Source organism: Oratosquilla oratoria, chromosome 23, assembly GCF_046742065.1.
Source record: "Oratosquilla oratoria isolate Oo_2021 chromosome 23, ASM4674206v1, whole genome shotgun sequence".
NCBI classification, from domain to species: domain Eukaryota; kingdom Metazoa; phylum Arthropoda; class Malacostraca; order Stomatopoda; family Squillidae; genus Oratosquilla; species Oratosquilla oratoria.
The window spans coordinates 17,744,905-17,766,029 of record NC_134799.1 but is presented as its reverse complement, the minus strand read 5'-3'; the positions used below and the strand labels follow the sequence as shown (position 1 = coordinate 17,766,029).

Sequence of the window (21,125 nt, the reverse complement as noted above, 5' to 3'; positions counted from 1 at the left end):
CCCTGGTTCGATATCTCTCTGCACTGGCTCCAGATAAACTAGTTGCTCCTTCTACAGGTGCGGCGACGAAGTTCCAGAAAATCCTCCAGATGCTTCTGAATGCCAACAGGCTGTCCGGGGAAGAGTGCGATGAGCTCCTTGCTCAGTACAAGGCGTTTGGCAGTGAGATGAGGCAGGAACATGCAGCAGATTTCAAGAACTTCACCCCAGATAGTGAGAGGCTGGACATATTTCTGGGCCAGTACTTTAAAGACCACAAGTACAGCAAGCTCTGGTCTGTTTTCAAGATGCTTCTCACAGTCTCCCATGGTCAGGCATCAGTAGAAAGGGGTTATTCTGTGAACAAGGACCTCCTGGTTCAGAACATGCAGGAGAAGACTATTGTAACTCTTCGTACAGTCTATGACAGTATCCAAGCCACGGGCCAGCACTTCACTGAGTTACCCTTCACTCCCAGACTGAAAAGGCATGTCAGGGCATCGAGGATGAGATACCAACAGTACCTCGCGGATCAGAAGAAGTCACAGACAGATAATGAGAAATCCTCAAAGAGAAAGGCACTACAAGAGGATATCCAGTCAGCAGAGAAAAAGAGGAAGCTCTTGAAAGATAGTATGGAGTCAATGACCAAGGAAGCAGACCAGCTGGCAAAGAAGGCAGAAACAGAGCATGACTTCACTTTGCTGGCTAAGTCCAATGCTTTCAGACTGAAAGTTTCTGAGAAGGCGGATGAAAATCTCAAACTGGAAAAGAAACTACAAGACCTCAAGCAGAAACTGAAATCAATGGAGTGACTATTTTCAAGAAAGAGCAAAGAATAAATTATACCTGATACTCTGATATATATTTAAATATTTATATATATATATATATATATATATATATATATATTGTCAGTGTATTTGGGCAGGAGTTTTTCTCTAATGCATGTTTCATTAAAAGTGATGGCTAGTTGTGCATTAATAATTTTCTTAATGGTATTTTCCATATACCTTATTAAGGATTTGTTTTCCTTAGGAAGGAAATTTATGACTTGGCTGTATGTAGTCATATTAGCTAGATCGCGATTTCGGGTTCAAGACCCTTCTTCAGTAGCTATAGGGATAAGAATTAATCCGAAGATTCTAGTAAAGATCTAAGTTTTATACTAGAGTTCATATACTTGCTAATCACTGGGGGAGGTCACCTGGTATTACGGGCAGGGACGAAATGTCACGTGCGCTAGGGAGCCTCCGGGTTTGTGTTGTGGCGGAATGTGGCGTTTTGTCTCGTAGTTGGACGAGTGGCGTTTTGTCTCGTATTGGCGTTTGTGGTGTTATGTCTCATGTTTTTATTTGTAACGGTTTGTCTCATGCTTGGAAGGGCTCTAAGGTCTTCTGCTTGTACATTTAGGTTTGGGCTCAACTCTTTAATATACAACGCTTCTAAAATTGGGAGGCGTCTGTCGTCAGTACATAAATCCAAAATCTCGGTGTTTTTCTCTAGTGTCTCTCTTGCTAGTGTTATGCCGTGGGCTTCTCTTAAGTGATTTTTAGGGGCTCCAGATGTCAGGTGGTATGAGAGGCGACGGGATAACCTCATTGTCGTCATGCCAATATAGGTGGATGGGAGGGCTTCACAGTTCCCTCGTGTACATGTGAACCTATAGATGGCATGTGATTTCTGAAGTTCCTTTCTCTCTTGTAGGGGGCTGTTTCTAATAAGAAGGTGGCTAGTTTTCTTAGTTTTATAATAAATCACTAGATTTAGTATTTTTTCTGGATTGACTGGTTTAATGTTTCTTTTTATAATTTGTTTCATAAGGCGTTCATCTTCTTTATAAGCTGACGAAAAAGTGGATTTATAATATATGTTGATTTTCTCTTTGTTTTGTTTATCATTGTTGTTGTTATGCCAGCCGTCCATTATTTTCTTTGTTTGAAAATGTATCTCTTTTTCATTGAAGCATAATCTCACAAATCCCTGCACCTACGTACAAACTCGCCAAGAAACTGTGCTCCATTCTAACTCCCTACACTCCCGCCACCTATAGTCTACAATCTACATCTGATTTCCTAGACATTATTAAGGCAAACTCTGCTAAAGGTAGAATCGCTTCTCTTGATGTGGAGGGGTTATACACTAATATTTCCGTAGATCGAACAATTGATTACATCATCAACAAAGTGTACCACGATAACACTACACCTATACTAGACATTCCAGAACTTACACTACGTAAACTGCTTGAATGCTGTACAAAAGAAGTCCCGTTCACTTGCCCCCGTGGAAACAAATATTGCCAAATTGATGGAGTTGCAATGGGATCCCCCCTTGGAGTATTAATGGCAAACTTCTTCATGGGCTGCGTAGAAGAAGAAGTATTCAGTAAAACAGAAAAGCCAGATATTTACTGTAGATACATTGATGATGTCTTCATTAAAACCAATAACAGCAATGAAGCTGAAAAACTCCGCCACCTATTACAAGAGACATCTGAACTCACTTTCACTATGGAAGATAGCATTGACGGAGCTTTACCCTTCCTCGACCTCTTAGTGAAACAAAATGAGAATTCTTTTAATACAACAGTGTACACAAAACCCACTAACCCTGGACACTGCCTTAATGGATCCAGTGAGTGCCCACAAAGATATAAGGACTCTACCATCAGTGCCTATATTCGAAGAGCACTAACTCACTGCAGCACATGGACACAAGTGCATGATGAAATCGAACGTTCCACTCAAGTTCTGATCAATAACGGCTTCAATGAAAAAGAGATACATTTTCAAACAAAGAAAATAATGGACGGCTGGCATAACAACAACAATGATAAACAAAACAAAGAGAAAATCAACATATATTATAAATCCACTTTTTCGTCAGCTTATAAAGAAGATGAACGCCTTATGAAACAAATTATAAAAAGAAACATTAAACCAGTCAATCCAGAAAAAATACTAAATCTAGTGATTTATTATAAAACTAAGAAAACTAGCCACCTTCTTATTAGAAACAGCCCCCTACAAGAGAGAAAGGAACTTCAGAAATCACATGCCATCTATAGGTTCACATGTACACGAGGGAACTGTGAAGCCCTCCCATCCACCTATATTGGCATGACGACAAAGAGGTTATCCCGTCGCCTCTCATACCACCTGACATCTGGAGCCCCTAAAAATCACTTAAGAGAAGCCCACGGCATAACACTAGCAAGAGAGACACTAGAGAAAAACACCGAGATTTTGGATTTATGTACTGACGACAGACGCCTCCCAATTTTAGAAGCGTTGTATATTAAAGAGTTGAGCCCAAACCTAAATGTACAAGCAGAAGACCTTAGAGCCCTTCCAAGCATGAGACAAACCGTTACAAATAAAAACATGAGACATAACACCACAAACGCCAATACGAGACAAAACGCCACTCGTCCAACTACGAGACAAAACGCCACATTCCGCCACAACACAAACCCGGAGGCTCCCTAGCGCACGTGACATTTCGTCCCTGCCCGTAATACCAGGTGACCTCCCCCAGTGATTAGCAAGTATATGAACTCTAGTATAAAACTTAGATCTTTACTAGAATCTTCGGATTAATTCTTATCCCTATAGCTACTGAAGAAGGGTCTTGAACCCGAAATCGCGATCTAGCTAATATGACTACATACAGCCAAGTCATAAATTTCCTTCCTAAGGAAAACAAATCCTTAATAAGGTATATGGAAAATACCATTAAGAAAATTATTAATGCACAACTAGCCATCACTTTTAATGAAACATATATATATATATATATATATATATATATATATATATATATATACTTATACATATATAAATATATATATATATATTGTAATCTAACAGAGGAAGACTGCATAGTGTAATAAAGTGGGTGGAATCGGCTGGCTGTAAGGGGTGGAGGAGGCCCGAAAGATCAGTTTGCATTTGAAAATTGTTTCAGATATTCCACTCAAAGTCCTGGAAATTTGATGATTTTTATCCTGGAATATCCTGGAAAAGTCCTGGAATTTAGTTTTCAATTTTCTGTGGGAACCCTGATCTAAACTCAAAACCATTAAGGCAATAATCAGTCTCCTACCACTTACATTCTTCAATAAAGAGCATCATGAATGTCTCATCTGTTGTTTCAGTAGTATTCCCACTTGTAATATATGAAATAATGTTCTCTTTGGTAACAGCTGCTCCAATTAATACAGTAGTTTCAAATATCTGAAAAAAGTAGGAATATAAATTCTTATATCAGTGATAATGGCATCAATATCATGTTACAAAAATCTTATGTATTTTAGTGACATCCCTATAGACTAAAGTAATGCAGAACTGTTTTATGAAGCATTATTTTCCACTCAAAAAAAAAAAAAAAAAAATACAAATAGTTATTGAGAACCACTCTTATTTTCTAAAGGAAGTCACATGAGGACATTAGTGCAGAAGTACCTGGAAACTACAGACTAAAGGGGGACTACTGGTCTATTAACCCTAGAACACAGTCGTGGGTAAAATTTACCCACGCCCTTTGTTTCTCGTGGGCACAGCCCGCGTGGGTTGAGGCAGTCACGTGGGTTTTAGTGTAGCTTCATTTGGCTGTGAGCTCTTCTGGTGGAAGGTAGTGTGTCCACACTCACGCCTTTGTGGGGCCACGTATGGGGTGCGTTGGGTAAATTTTACCCCAGTGCCGTGATAACGTACGAAGTTGTGCGTTATCACATGAGACACTTACAGTTGATGAGCAGCTGTTGGGGTTCCGTGGGAACTGCCCATTTCGTATGTATATTCCCAGCAAACCAGCAAAATACGGAATGAAGCTGTTCCTCATCAATGACAGCAACAGCAAGTACAAGTTGGGTGCCATTCCCTACCTGGGGAAACAGGGCACAAGACCCCACGATGGCATAAACCTTGGCCATCATTTCATCAAGGAATTCACTAAACCTTACCATAAAACCAACAGGAATGTTACCACAGACCATTGGTTTACCTCAGTGGCCCTATCAACTGATCTCCTGATCAACTGTGGCATGACCCATGTTGGTACTGTGCGTAGTAACAAGTAGATACCTTGGGAAATGAAGGACACAGCAAATCGGAGGCCAGGTTCAAGTGCCTTCTTATTCACCTAGGACATAAATTCAGTGTCCTACTGCAAAGAAACATCAAGGAGAAAGAAGAAATTGGTGCACCTCATGTCAACAATGCACACGCATCCTGCTATCATGCCTAATGAGAAGCCTGAAATAATTAATTTTTATAATGAGACCAAAGGTGGGGTCGATACATTCGACCAGATGTGCTCATTCTATGCAGTGGGTCGCAAGACAAGAAGATGGCCCATGTGCATTTTCTATGGGATGATAAATTTCTGTGTTATCAACTCATGGATAATATACAACGAAAATCAACAGAGGACAGGGGCTTTTTTCACTAACAAAAAACCCTTATTTTTTACGTTCTCCCATATAGTGTGTGTTGCTACCAGGAGGCTGTGTTTCTCAGACCTGAGGCTCCTGTGACCTGGGTGTGGTGGGATCATCACTCAAGACTTCAGTTCTAATATTAGATTTTTTATAATATTTTTTGATTACCCATGTAGTAAATTTTCATATTTTTAGTACTTTTTTTGAATTGCCCCTAAAAGATTCACTTTGCCTTAGTAATAAGTTAAATATCAGGGAAATTGAAAGTATAGACGTTGTATTTTGTGTCAATTATTTCAGATTTATTAAATTTTGATTAAAACTATTTTTACTTTATTTCCCAAAATGGGATGAAATTTACCCAACGACCGTGTTAACATACATATTACCCATGACCGTGTTCTAGGGTTAAAGTTGTAGTTCTGTAGCCTGTAGGTTCTATGTGTTGAATGTAACGCATATATATAAATAAAGGGTCATGCTAATTACCAACAACTACTGTCAACTCAGATTATATCCATTGTTTTTAGTTAAAATTAGTTTAAGTTGAAATGCCTGAGAGGTATGGTAATGGTTATACTATGCTGAACAGAGTGAGAAATGAGGTGAGGAGGAGAGTGGAGGTGGAAAGGGAGTTGGGAGATAGGGTTGATGAAAGAGTATTGGGATGGTTTGGACACATAGATAGAATGAGTTATGAAAGACTAGTAAAAGAGGTGTGGAAGGCAGATATGGAAGGAGTCAACATGAGGGGGCAACTAAGGATGAGATTGATGAATGGGGTAAAAGGGGCATTGGGAAAGAAGGGAAATTCTGTTGAGGAAGGAAGGGAGAAGACAGAAGATAGGGGTGAGTGGAGAATGGTTTTGTATGGATGATGCTGTGATGCATGGAAAGGAGTGGGTGGAGGATAAGGGGGTGATGGAGTATGTATTCACCTAGTTGTATTTTACGGGAAGGTGAGCTATGCTCATGGTGTCCTGTCTTCATATTTTGTTTTATCGAGACAGTTTTTAAATTCGTGTATCGTTTTTGCACACACCACATTCTCATTTAACTTGTTCCAAACGATCTATTACCCTGTGGGGAAAGCTGTTCTTTTTTAGGTCTCTTCTGTAACTGTCTTTCTTGATTTTCTTTCCGTGTCCTCTTGTATTTGTACTATCCCATTTTATTAGATCCTCTCTATCAATAGTTTCTATGCCTTTCATGATTCTATAAATAGTTATCAAGTCTCCTCTCTCTCTTCTTTGCTCTAATGTCTGTAGCTCAAGTTTTGCTAGTCTCTTTTCATATGATAGTTCTGAGAGTGTTGGTGCCAATTTTGTAATTGCTCTTTGTATTCTTTCAAGTTTTGTTATACATTTTTTTGTACTTGGTGACCACGTCATCAAAGTGACCGGTATTTTCTTCACCATTTCTTTGTCCAGGTATGTAAATACCACTTTGATTGTTATTGAATAACAAGTTCCTCCAAAAATTTTGTTTATGTTTCTCAGGGGACATGTCATAATAATGACTCCCAGGTCCTTCTCATTTTCTACTTTTTTCATTTCTTCCTCTCCCAATTTCTATGATTCCACTTTTCTTTTTTTGCTTCTTCCAAATTCCATTATACTACACTTCTTAATATTGAATTCCATCTCCCACTTCCTACTCCATTCCCATACTTTATTGAGATCACTCTGTAGTGACTCACTATCTTCTTCAGTGTTCACTTTTTTCAACAACTTTGCATCATCCACAAAGAAACTCATATAACTTTCAATTCCTTTATCCATATCATTAATATATATTTCAAACATTATTGGGGCCAGAACTGTTCCTTGTGGAACTCCACTAATCACTTCATCCCAATTAGAGTGTTTGTCTCTTATCACCACTCTCATTTTTCTTTCATGCAAGAAGTCCTCCATCCACTTAAGTAGTTTGCCCTGTATTCCTCCTGCAGTTTCTAATTTCTTTAGCAATTTCTTATGTGGCACCTTATCAAAAGCTTTTTTCAGGTCTAGAAATCCACAATCAGCCCATCCATCTCTTTTTTGTATTACATCTATTAGCCTTGAATAGAAACACATTAAGTTTGTGACACATGATCATCCTTGTCTAAATCCAAATTGCCTTGGATTTAGTATGCTGTTTTTTTCCAAATGCCTTACCCATCTAATTTTGATCATTCTTTCACAAATTTTAGCTATCATACTTCTAAGAAAGACCAGTCTAAAGTTAGTAGGGTCTTCCTTGTTTCCCCCTTTATATATTGGTACAATATTTGCTCTTTTCCAATCTTCTGGAACTTTTCCTTCTTTCAATGAACTGCTTATTAGACTTTGTATTTTGTCTGTTATTTCATTCCTGCATTCCCTCAAAATCCAGTTTGCCATTTCATCTGGTCCATGCCATTTTCTGACATCGAGATTACTCAAGTGATTCATTATTTCATTCCTTGTTACTTTTATCTCTTTCATAGGGAGAACTTTCTCCTCATACTCAATATCTCTAGGTTGTATGTTCTCCCTCGTAAACACCGATTTAAAATGCTTGTTCATAATTTCTGCCATTTCTATTTCCTCTGTGTATTCAATGCCTCCTTGTTATAGTTTCTCTAATAATTTGTTTTTCAGTTTGTTGCTTACAAATCTGTAAAATAGATTTGGTTGATCTTTACATTTTTCTATGACATCTTTTTCATATTTTCTCTTTTCTGCTCTGCACACTTGTACATATTCGTATCTATAACTAGTATATATTTTCCATTTTTCAGGTCTTTTGTCTCTTTCCATTTCATCCAAGCTTTATCCCTTTTGTCTTTTAACTGATCATGATAAAAGTCGAAGGCAAGAATATGAAAAGTAGAAAGTTTGTGGTGACCTATGTGCCCCCAAAAACGAATGCTTGGAAAGAGAACAAACATACAAAGATACAAGGAAATCACTAAACGAGATACTAATGGGTAGGGGTAATCTGGTAATTATGGGGGGCTTCAATTGCAAAGAAAGTTGTTAGGATAACATGACAGTGCGAGGAGGAGATGACTTGTGGGGTAGTGTACTGCTAGACATGACCATGGAATACACAATGACCCAATGGGTCAGCGAAAACACCAGGTACAGAAACAATGAAGAGCCATTGAAACTAGATTTAATATTTACAACAGAACCTGAAATTGTGGACAAAATCCATTACAAGACACCAATTGCAAAGAGTGACCATATACTCATCGAAACTGTACTAAAGGAAGAAATAGACATGGAGAGAAATGAAAAGCATAGGAAAGGAGGACTGATGTACAACAAATCAGACTTTGCAAAACTAAAGATATTCTTCCAGAATGCAAACTGGGAAAAATTCTATATGGAAGAGACAACAGTGGAAGAGAAATGGAATATATTGATGGAAAATTACAATGAAGGGGTAAACAGGCATGTACCAAGATAAAAGCGAGAGAGAGTACATTAAATGTTGGTACAACAAAAGATGCAGTGAGGCAAAAGACAGAAGGGACAAAGCTTGGAAAAGGTGGAGAAAAGACAAAAAACAAAGTAAATGGCAAATTTATATAAACTATAGAAATGAGTATGTTAATGTGAGAAGAGAGGAAAAAAGGAACCATGAGAAGGATATTATAGATAAATGCAAAGACCAACCCAAACTATTCTATCGGTATGTGAATGGTAAACTTAAAACCAAACAGGAAATGGTGAAACTATGCCAAGGAAATATAGAATACACAGAAGAATTAGAGATGGCCGAAGTCATGAACAACCTCTTTAAATCTGTCTTCAACAGAGAGAAAATACAAAATTGGGACGAAGATAATAACAAGCAATCTCCCCACATGAGTGAGTTTACAACATCACAAAAAGAAATATCAGAACACCTATCAAAACTGGATGTCAGAAAATCACATGGCCCGGATGGTATTGCAAATTTTATTCTAAAGGAATGCAAAGAGGAACTAACGGACAAAATACACATCATAATAAATAGCTCACTCAAAGAAGGAAAGATACCTAATGACTGGAAAAATGCTAACATTGTACCAATATAAAGGAGGAAACAAGGAAGAACCCACCAACTATAGGCCAGTATCACTAACAAGCACTATAGCCAAAACTTGTGAGAAAATCATCAAGAATAGATGGGTAAAACATCTGGAAGACAACAACATATTAAACCCAAGACAATTTGGGTTCAGACAAGGAAGATCATACACCACAAACTTAATATGCTTCTACTCAAGGCTAATAGACATAGTGCAAGAAAGAAATGGATGGGCCGATTGTGCATTCCTAGACTTGCAAAAAGCCTTTGACAAAGTACCACACAGAAAATTACTAAAAACACTGGAACACATAGAAGGAATACAAGGGAACCTACTAAAATGGATGGAGGACTTCCTGACAGGTAGAAAGAGGAGAGTAGTGCTCAGAGAAAAATATTCAGATTGGAAAGAGGTGATCAGTGGAGTACCGCAAGAATCTGTACTGGCACCATAATGTTTGCTATCTATATGAATGACATGGATGAGGACGTGAATTGTTACATGAGCTTCTTTGCAGACGATGCCAAACTGTTAAGGAAAGTAGAAACTGAAAAGGACTGTGAAGCACTGCAGGAAGACCTAAATAAGGTATGGAACTGGAGTCAGAAATGGGAAGTGGACTTTAATATTAAGAAGTGTAGCATAATGGAGTTTGGAAAAAGCAAAAACAGAATATCGGGAAAATATACAATTGGAACCAAGGTAGTAAAGAAGGAGAGATCCAAAAAAGATTTGGGGATAATTATCACAAACGACTTGTCCTATGATTAACAGATTAACAAAATTGTCAGGGAGACTTACAACTTGCTAGTATCAATAAAAGTGGTATTTGCATACTTGGATGAAGACATGATAACAAAAATATTGGTTAGGTTGATAAGGCCTAGACTAGAGTATGCGGTGACATTGTGGTCCCCCAGTACCAAAAAGAATATAAAGAAAATAGAAAGAATACAGAGAGCAGCAACAAAAATGGCACGTGCACTTGCAAACCTATCATATGAGGAGAGATTGGCTAAACTGAAGTTACTGACGCTGGAGCAAAGAAGAGAGAGAGGTGACCTACTGACCATCTACAGAATCATGAAAGGCACAGAGATACTTGATAGAGAGGACTTACTAAACTGGGACAAGAGAAACACAAGAGGACATGGAAAGAAAGTAAAAAAACACAGCTACAGAAGAGAACTGAAGAAAAACAGTTTTCCACATAGAGTATTGGACACTTGAAACAAACTGGATAATGAAATAGTATGCACAAAAACCATTCATGAGTTTAAAAGCAAACTAGACACTGCAAGATACAAAGGCGGGACACCACGAGCATAGCTCCCCTTCCTGCAAAATACAACATTTTGTATTCTTTTTCTTATTTTTGTCTTGGAACATACTTTTCCACTCCTTTATAAATTTTTGTCAAAATATTCCATTTCTCTTCTACTGTTGTTTCCTCCTTGTGTATCCTTTCCCAGTCTGCTTTTTGAAAGAATTCTCTTATTTTATCTTTTTTTTTCCATACATCAATCTTCCCTTTCTATATTGTTCGTTTTTTCCATGTATTTTTCCTTATTCAGTTCCAGTTCAACCAATATGTGGTCACTTTTACTTATTAGCATCTTATATTCAATCTTGTCCACTATTTTGGGTTCTGATGTGATTATTAGGTCCAGTCTTGATGGTTTTTCCTCATTTCTATATCTAGTATTCTCTTGTATCCATTGCGTCATTGTATGTTCTATAATCATATCAAGTAGTACATTTCCCCATAGGTTGATTCCAACCTTCACTGTCATCTCTTCCCAGCAGATTTCTTTAGAATTAAAGTCACCCATTATAACTATTCTTTCTCCATCTTCCATTATGTTATTTAGTGTTATCCTTGTGTCTTTTAACATATTTTTGTGTTCTCTCTCTTCCCATGAAGTCATTTTAGGAGGTACATAATTTACTACAAACTTCCTGCTCTTCCCATCCTTGTCCTCCACTTCCATCATAATCATCTCTATTCTTTCCATATGCGACATTCCTCACATTTATATCCTTCTTAGTCAGGAACATAACTCCACCCCCTTGTTTTACCTATCTGTTTCTACTCCAATAATTATGTGCACCATGTCCTACACTGTTGGGCCATTCAATTTTGTCTGTACAATTCCCATTATGTTCGGTTCTTTTTCCTTCAGGTAATCATTCAGTTTGTTCAAGCCTGTTATTAAGCCATCTATGTTTGTGTAAGACACTTTTAATTTTCTGCTACTTCCATCGTGTTTTCTGTTTCCTTTCTCTTTTTCTCTGCTATGAACCATTTCCTCACTTTCATATCCACTACTCTCCAATAGAATTTCTCTTCGATTGCCTCTGTTCTTCTCTCATTTTTTTCCTTAGCTTCTAGTCTTTTTGTTTTCTCATCCTCTCTTTCCTCTGTATTCATTTCTCTTTTCATCCATACCTGTTTATATTGATCACTGTCTGCTAGTTTTCCTGTTTTTGCTAACGTTTGTGACCTCAATTTGATCTTAATTGGTCTGGTCTTATTTGTATTGTATTTCCCTATGTTATATATTTCTTCAATTTCTTTCCATTTCTTGTCCATCATCTTGAACTACTTCTAATATCTGGTTAACTTTTTCCTTCTCCTCTTTTACACTTGTGGTCCTATTTGAATTATGCTTCTCTTCCATCCCTAATATAATTATACATTCCTTTTTGTCTGCTAAGTCGCTTACTATATTCTCCTTCTCATCACTTTAATAACTGTGTCCTTAGTTTGTTCTTTCATCTGTTGTGTCACTATATCTCTGGATACAACTTTGTTGTTCTCTTGGACTTTTCTCCAACCCTGTGCTTCTTTTGCTATGGACTCTTTTATTCTCTTTATTATTATTCTTTAATTAGTCATTCTCATCTTTTAATGAACTTCTTTTAACTGTCTTTTTAATTCTTCTATTTCTTTAGTTAGGTTTTGATTCTCCTTCTTTAGTTCTTCCAGTTTATCAACTCTTTGGGTAACTAGTGTTAATTGGTTAAACCTAACCTCCCATGTTTCATTCATTTTTTTAGTTTCTCCTCTAGATTTACTAGTCGGGGGAGGTTGTCACCTCCTCCCTCATTAAATCCATAAAAGCAGTTATCTTCTCTTTCCATTGAGCTGCTATTATCTATATTTCTGCTTTTGACACCTCTGCTTCCTTGTTCTCCCTCGTCTGTGTGTTCTGCACTCCTTTTGTTTACACCCCTTCTAACATCCGCGGCCCATTCGTCCCCTTCCTCATTTCCCTCCATTTTCCTCAGTAATCCCTCTCTTTCTCCTTTTTCTTCACCTTCCCACTACACCACGTGCTTCCCCCTTCCCTACTAATACAACAAAGATGCTCCCTCGTTATTGAGATTGGTGAAACTTAAATTTTTCCTGGAGTTCCAATCTTCGCTGTTACTTTGACTGACATGTGTGTATTTACCTAGTTGTATTTTACGGGAAGGGGAGCTATGCTCATGGTGTCCCGTCTTCATATCTCATTTTATCTAGACTGTTTTTAAAATCATGTATTGTTTTTGCACACACCACTTTCTCATCTAACTTGTTCCAACTGTCTATTACTCTGTGGGGAAAGCTCTTCTTTTTCAGGTCTCTTCTATAATTGTCTTTCTTGATTTTCTTTCCATGTCCTCTTGTATCTGTACTGTCCCATTTTATTAGATCCTCTCTATCAATAGTTTCTATGCCTTTCATGATTCTATGAATGGTTATCAACTCTCCTCTCTCTCGTCTTTGCTCTAATGTCTGTATTTCAAGTTTTGCTAGTCTCTCTTCATATGATAGTTCTGAGTGTTGGTGCCAATTTTGTAATTGCTCTTTGTATTCTTTCAAGTTTTGTTATACATTTTTTTGTACTGGGTGACCACATCGTTGCTGTATATTCCAATCTTGGTCTTATCAAAGTGATTAGTATTTTCTTCACCATTTCTTCATCCAGGTATGTAAATGCCACTTTGATTATTATTGAATAATAAGTTTCTCCAAAAAATTTTGTTTATATGTTTCTCAGGGGACATATTATTCACAATAATGACTCCCAGGTCCTTCTCATTTTGTACTTTTTTATTTCTTCCTCTCCCATTTTGTATGATCCCATTATTCTTTTTTTGCTTCTTCCAAATTCCATTATACTACACTTCTTAATATTACATTCCATCTCCCACTTCCTACTCCATTCCCATACTTTATTGAGATCACTCTGTAGCGACTCACAATCTTCTTCAGTGTTCACTTTTTTTTTTAACAATTTTGCATCATCCGTAAAGAAGCTCATTTAACTTTCAATTCCTTTATCCATATCATTAATATATATAGCAAACATTATTGAGGCCAGAACTCTTCCCTGCAGAACACCACTTATCACTTCATCCCAATTAGAGTGTTTGTCTTCTTTCATACAAGAAGTCTTCCATCCACTTCAGCAGTTTGTCCTGTATTCCTCCTGCAGTTTCTAATTTCCTAAGCAACTTATGTGGCATCTTATCAAAAGCTTTTTTCAGGTCTAGAAATCCACAATCAGCCCATCCATCTCTTTCTTGTATTACATCTATTAGCCTTGAATAGAAACACATTAAATTTGTGACACATGATTGTCCTTGTCTAAATCCAAATTGCCTTGGATTTAGTATGTTTGTTTGCTTTTTTTTTTTATCCCAAATGCTTAACCCATATAATTTTGATCATTCTTTCACAAATTTTAGCTATCGTACTTGTAAAAGAGACCAGTCTATAGTTAGTAGGGTCTTCTTTGTTTCCTCCTTTATATATTGGTACTATATTTGCTCTTTTCCAATCTTCTGGAACTTTTCATTCTTTCAATGAACAGTTTATTAGACTATGTGTTTTGTCTGTTAGTTCATTCCTGCATTCTCTCAAAATCCAGTTTGCCATTTCATCTGGTCCATGTGATTTTCTGATATCGAGATTACTCAAGTGTTTCATTATTTCATTCCTTGATGCTTCTATCTCATTCATTGGGGGGACTTTCTCCTCCCATTCGATATCCCTTGTAAACACCGATTTAAAATGTTTGTTCATAATTTCTGCCATTTCTATTTCCTCTGTGTATTCAACTCCTCCTTGTCATAGTTTCTCTAATTCTTGTTTGCTTTTCAGTTTGTTTACAAATCTGTAAAATAGTTTTGGTTGATCTTTACATTTTTCTATGACATCTTTTTCATATTTTCTCTTTTCTTCCCTGCACACTTGTACATATTCATTTCTATAACTAGTATATATTTTCCATTTTTATAGGTCTTTTTTCTTTTTTCCATTTTATCCAATATTTATTCCTTTTGTCTTTTAACTCCCTACATCTTTTGTTGTACCAGCACTTTACATATTCTTTTTCTTGTTTTTGTCTTGGAACATACTTTTCCACTCCTTTATAAAAAAAAATGTAAATATTCCATTTCTCTTCTACTGTTGTTTCCTCCTTGTGTATTCTTTCCCAGTCAGGTTTTTGAAAGAATTCTCTTATTTTATAAAAAAAAAAAAAAAAAATCATAAATCAATCTTCCCTTTCTATATTGTTCATTTTTTTCATGTATTTTTCCTCTTTTAGTTCCAGTTCAACCAGTATGTGGTCACTTTTACTTATTGGCATCTTATATTCAATCTTGTCCACTATTTCGGGTTCTGATGTGATTATTAGGTCCAGTCCTTTCTTACACTATGTCTATTAATCTTGAGTAGAAACATATTAAGTTTGTGTTACATGATCTTCCTTGTCGAAACCCAAATTGTCTTGGGTTTATTATATTGTCTTCCAGGTGTTTTACCCATCTATTCTTGATTATTTTCTCACAAATTTTGGCTACAGTGCTTGTTAGTGAGACTGGCCTGTAGTTAGTTGGTTCTTCCTTGTTTCCTCCTTTATATATTGGTACAATGTTAGCATTTTTCCAGTCTTTTTGTATTTTTCCTTCTTTGAGTGAGCAATTTATTATGTTATGTATTTTGTCTATTAGTTTTTCTTTGCATTCTTTTAGAATCCAATTTGCAATTCCATCCGGGCCATGTGATTTCCTGACATCAAGGTTTGATAGGTGTTCTAATATATTTTTTTTGTGCTATTGCTATGTCGCTCATGGGGGGAGATCGCCTTTCATTAACCTCATTCCAATATTGTGTTTTCTCTCTAGTGAAGACAAAATTAAAGTGATTTTTCATGATTTCAGCCATTTCTAAATCTTCTGTGTATTCTATATTTCCTTGGCGTAGTTTCACCTTTTCTTGCTTGTTTTTAAGTTTACTATTCACATATCGATAGAAAGGTTTTTGTCTCTTCCATGTTAAATTTTTCCCAGTTTGCATTCTGGAAGAATTATTTTAGTTTTGCTAGAAGCAACTAGATTTACCATCATTAAAAGAAAGAAGAGAAACGGGTGACATGGTTGCAGTGTTAAGTCAGAGAGTGAATAAAATTGACCCTCTTGATATGAGAGTTCATCACTAGGTTATAGGAACAACTTGGAAAAGACTGTGTCCAAAGGGTATCAAGAAAATAGTTTTCTGTACAGATGCATGAACTACTGAAATAGCCTTGATAATAGAGTCCCATTTACAACTATGAACAAACTTCAAACTACTGTAGGTATGATATATGGAGGGATTGGAATTCATGAGCATAACTCCTCTGTAAATTACAACCAGGTAAACTCCTTACCTAGTTGATTATATAAAATCATGATTAAATTATTTGGTAACTATATAAAATGTATATATTTTTTTCAAATTAGAATAAAATATGGTCAGATTCTCAAATGGCAATTAGTGATTGGAGTCTTATTTGGTAAACCAAATTCAACAAGGGTTCCCTCATATGATCCCATGGTTTGTGAGGGGTTGGCATCTATCAGGGTCTTCCAGAAAGTTACAAAAACCCAATTTGCTGCTTAAATTTCCAGCTGCATGTATAAACATCATCTGTAAGTATGACAGTGGTTAATAGGAAGGGTGCAGATTTCTGCACACAGACTTAACAACCTATTGATTACACTAATGAGATATAAAAAAAATGATGTGCCAAATGCCAGGCAAATGTTATTATAGGGGCAGATTCTGGTCTGAATAGGGTCTCATCAATCAACACCACCCATAGTCTCTTTTCATGTGAATAGAATCATCTGACATTAGACAGAACAAGAAGCTGTAGTGTATCATGCTGATTAAGAGTTCACTATTGATGATAAATACCATGACTTACAATTCCAAGCACTGCAATGATAACTGTACCCTTCCTAAGGGACACACAGCAGCAGCAGGTCCGAAGCACGGGCATCTTGATCATCTGTGAATATGAGTTTTTTTATGTTACTTGTCTGTAGTAAACCACCATACTGCAAACAATTGACTACAAGAATTACCATCTTACCATTAATTGTCATATTATGAAAAAATATCTCAAAGATGAAGGCTTGACATTGTGCTATGAACTAAGAAATGTAAAGAGCCAGATATTAGAGATTCTTTTATTTACCAATGAACCTATGGGGAATAGTGAACATGTAGAACTAGAGTTTCATTTGATAGTATGGAATATATGTAGGTAGGGGAGATTTAATTTGGAAAAAGCAAATTTTATGGACCTGAGAAAATCTTAAGGGAGCAAATTCTGAGTCAAAAGATATACAGTACAAATGGGAAATAGGCACTGAAAATGAAAGAAAAAGAATTTCAAAGAAATTGATTGATTAAAGGTTATCTGGCGTCGTAACTGCCAAAGTCATAGATGCCGAATTGTTAAATTCTTAGATTCAATTTTGGGTATAAACAATAATGATAATAGTAATTTACTATGTATAGATGAAAGTAAATATCTATCATTCTAAATTCAGTATCAGGTATTAGTTATTAAATACTGTAAAGGTTATATACATATGGTGTTTAATTATGTTAAAACCTGAATAGAGTTAAAAGCTATTTGGTTTTGATTATTATTATTATTATTAGTTTTATTATGAAGGGTGAGTGTAAGTTTGGGAGTGTAAGTGGGAGGTTATCAGGAGTGAAGAGAGGGCGAGGGAGGGAAGGGGTGGCTGTTCTAGTAAGTGAGGAGATAGGTAAATAGGTAGTGGAGTGGAAGGAGGTTTCCTCAAGGATAATGTGGATGAAGGTGAAACTGGGAAAGGAGATGTGGGTCTTTGTAAGTGCATATGGGCCTGGCAGTGAGAAGAGTGTGGAAGAAAGGGAGGCCTTTTGGATAGATTTAAATGAGTGCATAGAGGGTTTAGGAAGAAATGTCAATGTAATAGTACTGGGAGACCTTAATGCTAGGGTGGGAAATGGTCCAATCAATGGAGTGGTTGGGAAGTGTGGAGTTCCAGGAAAGAATCGTAGTGGAGAGTTGATGGTGGAAATGTGTCTAGAAAGAGAGTTGATGATAGCAAATACAGTGTTTCGGAAGAAAGTCAAGCATAAGTACACATGGGAGAGGGTGGTAGATAGAGCGCTAATGGATTATGTAGTGGTAAATAGGATTATGATAGGAAGAGTTAAGGATGTACATGTGCTAAGGGGAGAGGGTGGGGGAATAGCAGATCATTTTTTGGTGGAAGGTAAGCTGAGAGTGGAGGATAGATGGAGAAAGAGGAAAGGGACAAAAGGTAGGGAGGTTCTTAGAGTGAACTCCTTGAATGAAAAGGAAAAGGAGAAGGAGTACGAAAAGAAGCTGAAGGAGGAGTGGGAGAGAGTAAAGGATGGAGCAGAGATGGGTGTGGAGAAGGAATGGGGATGGTTCAAGGAGGGAGTCTTAAAGTGTGCAAGGATGGTGTGTGGAACAAGAAGGACAGGGGGAAATAGAAGAAAGGGTAGTGAATGGTGGGATGAGGAAACAAAGAAGGTTGTAGAAGAGAAGAAGCGAGCATTCACAGATTGGTTACAAAAGAGGACGGGGGAGTCATATGAGACGTACAAAGAAAAGAAAAGAGAAGTAAAGCAAAAGGTAAAGGAGGCAAAGAGGAGAGCAGATGTGAAATGGGGTAAGAGTATGACAGAACATTTTGAAAGTAATAAAAAGATGTTTTGGAAAGAAATTAAGAGAGGAAGAGGAGGCGAATCAAGTAGGGAAGAAAAGGTAAAAGGTGCAGATGGAGAGATGATAATGGAAGAGAAGGCAGTAAGGGGAAGATGGGCAGAATATTTTAGGGAGTTGCTAAATGTGAAGGAGGATAGGGAAGGAAAGATAGCTGCAATGGGAAATGCGAAGAAAATGAGAGTGATGAGTGAGGAGAATGGAGGAGAAATAAGGAAGGATGAGGTGAAGGCAGTTGTTAAGATGATGAAAGCAGGTAAGGCGCCTGGGCTGGATGGATGCCATGCAGAATGTCTGAAAAAGGGAGGTTCAGTGATGGTGGACTGGTTGGTGAGGTTATTTAATGTTTGCTGGAGAGAGGGTAGAGTACCAGAGGACTGGAGAAGTGCCTGTATAGTTCCTCTTTACAAGGGAAAAGGGGACAAGTGTGAATGTAGTAGTTTCAGAGGGATTAGCCTGTTAAGTGTAGTAGGGAAGGCTTATGGGAGGATCTTGATTGAGAGGATTAGGAGAGGAACAGAAGGAGTAATTGGTGAGGAACAGTGTGGATTTAGGACAGGTAGAGGTTGTGTAGATCAGATCTTTGTGGTAAGACAGATATGTGAGAAAGCTATAGGAAAGGGGAAGGATGTTTTTTGGGCCTTTATGGATCTGGAAAAGGCTTATGATAGGGTAGACAGAAAGGCACTGTGGGAGGTTATGCAGATTTATGGGATAGGAGGAAAGCTTTTGGGAGCTGTCAAGAGTTTTTATGAGAGTAGTAGAGCTTGTGTCAGGACTAGAAATGGAGAGAGTGAGTGGTTTGAAGTAAAGGTTGGACTTCGTCAAGGATATGTTATGTCGCCCTGGCTGTTCAAGTTTTTCATGGATGGGGGGGTGCGAGAGGTGAATGCTAGGGTAGTGGGTCAGGGTTTGTTGATGTTTATATAATATGGAGAAAAGTGGGAGGTGAGCCAGCTGTTGTTTGAGGAAGACACTGCGCTTGTGGCAGGGTCGGAGGAGTGATTGAGGAAGCTGGTGGCAGAGTTTGGGAGAGTATGTGATAGAAGAAAGCTAAAGATAAATGTGGGTAAAAGTAAGGTGATGAGATGTACAAGGGGTGAAAGTGGCAGTAGACTGGAAGTGAACATTAAGGGAGAGCGACTGGAGGAAGTGGATAGTTTTAAATACTTGGGTGCAAGTGTAGCAGGAAAAGGTGGAGTGAAGGTGGAGGTAGAATGTAGATTGAGAGAAGCGAGTAAATGCCTTGGTGGATTAAAGAGTGTAATGAGGAATAGACATTTAGGAATGGATGCGAAGAGGAGACTGTATGAAGGAGTGATTGTGCCAACAGCACTGTATGGGGCAGAAACGTGGAACATAAGAGAAGAAGAGAGAAGGAGTTTGAATGTGTTTGAGATGAGGTGTCTGAGAAGTATGGTGGGGGTTACTAGGCTGGATAGAGTGAGAAATGAGGAGGTGAGGAGGAGAACAGGGGTGAAAAAGGAGCTGGGAGGTAGGGTTGATGAAAGAATATTAGGATGGTTTGGACTCATGGAAAGAATGAGTGAAGAAAGACTAGTAAAAGAGGTATGGAAGGCAGATGTGGAGGGAGTGAACATGAGGGGACGTCCTAGGATGAGGTGGATGGATGGGGTGAAGGGGGCTTTGGGGAAGAGGGGAATGTCTGTTGAGGAAGGAAGGGAGAGGACGGAAGACAGAGGTGAGTGGAGAATGGTTGTATATGGATGATGTTGTGATTGCATGAGGAGGAATGGGCAGGGGGGTGGGGGGTAGTATGTGTGAGTAAATTTTGACGCATCCCGAAGGGATTTCTCCCCGTCCTCTCCTTATATGCAAGGGGGGACGGAGAGGGGGGGTCGCCGATTAAATGAAGCGGCCTTGCTGTGTCTTGCGACACTGTTTCTGACCCAGGGCGGTGGGCAAGGTACAGGGATGACCCGTCATCCAGGAGGTGCTCAGATGAGAGGGAGGGTGGGAGGGGTGTGGAGTGTATTTAGGGATGAAATGGGTGGGAGTGTTTTTATGCCTTTCCCTTTTTGGCTACCTCCCTTGAAAGGGGGAAAAAGCCTTGGTACATGTATGTATGTATTATTATTATTGTTATTATTATTATTATTATTATCATTATTATTGTTATTATTATTATTATTATTATTATGATGATGATGATGATGATGATGATGATGATGATGATGATGATGATGATGATGATGATGATGATGATGATGATGATGATGATGATGATGATGATGATGATGATGATGATGATGATGATGATGATGATGATGATGATGATGATGATGATGATGATGATGATTGATGATGATGATGATGATGATGATGATGATGATGATGCATCATTTTAGGACCAACCAGCCCAAAGAGTCTAACTTAGGCCCTTATAGTGTTGGTCTGGAAAGATTTGAGAAGGTTGAGTAATTAGATATATACATATATGTAGGAGGAAGTCCAATGAGATGAAAGTGGTGAGAATATATTTCAACATTAACTTGTATTTGTTACTAAATGTTATCAAGTAGGTTAACTTCTTTTAAGAATTTAATGACTCCCTCATAATCATACT

The 21,125-nt window shown here is 37.7% G+C and overlaps 1 protein-coding gene across 9 annotated transcripts in view; it reads right to left on the bottom strand.

The window, feature by feature from the left end:
• The window catches only part of LOC143038001 (uncharacterized), a 158,601-nt gene that overhangs the window by 59,086 nt on the left and 78,390 nt on the right, over positions 1–21,125 (bottom strand). For 7 of the 9 annotated variants that reach the window (XR_012967543.1, XR_012967542.1, XM_076206808.1 and 4 more), the window contains exons 2-3: positions 16,712–16,795; positions 4,094–4,217 (exon numbers count right to left, since the gene is read on the bottom strand). Coding sequence is in view for 7 of the 9 variants with exons in the window: in XM_076206808.1 (XP_076062923.1) it covers positions 4,094–4,217; positions 16,712–16,795 (208 nt within the window). In the remaining 2 variants the exon portion in view is untranslated. Of the gene's footprint in view, positions 1–4,093; positions 4,218–16,701; positions 16,796–21,125 lie in introns of those variants that run through there. The other 2 variants (XM_076206807.1, XM_076206809.1) reach the window with 2 other exon arrangements.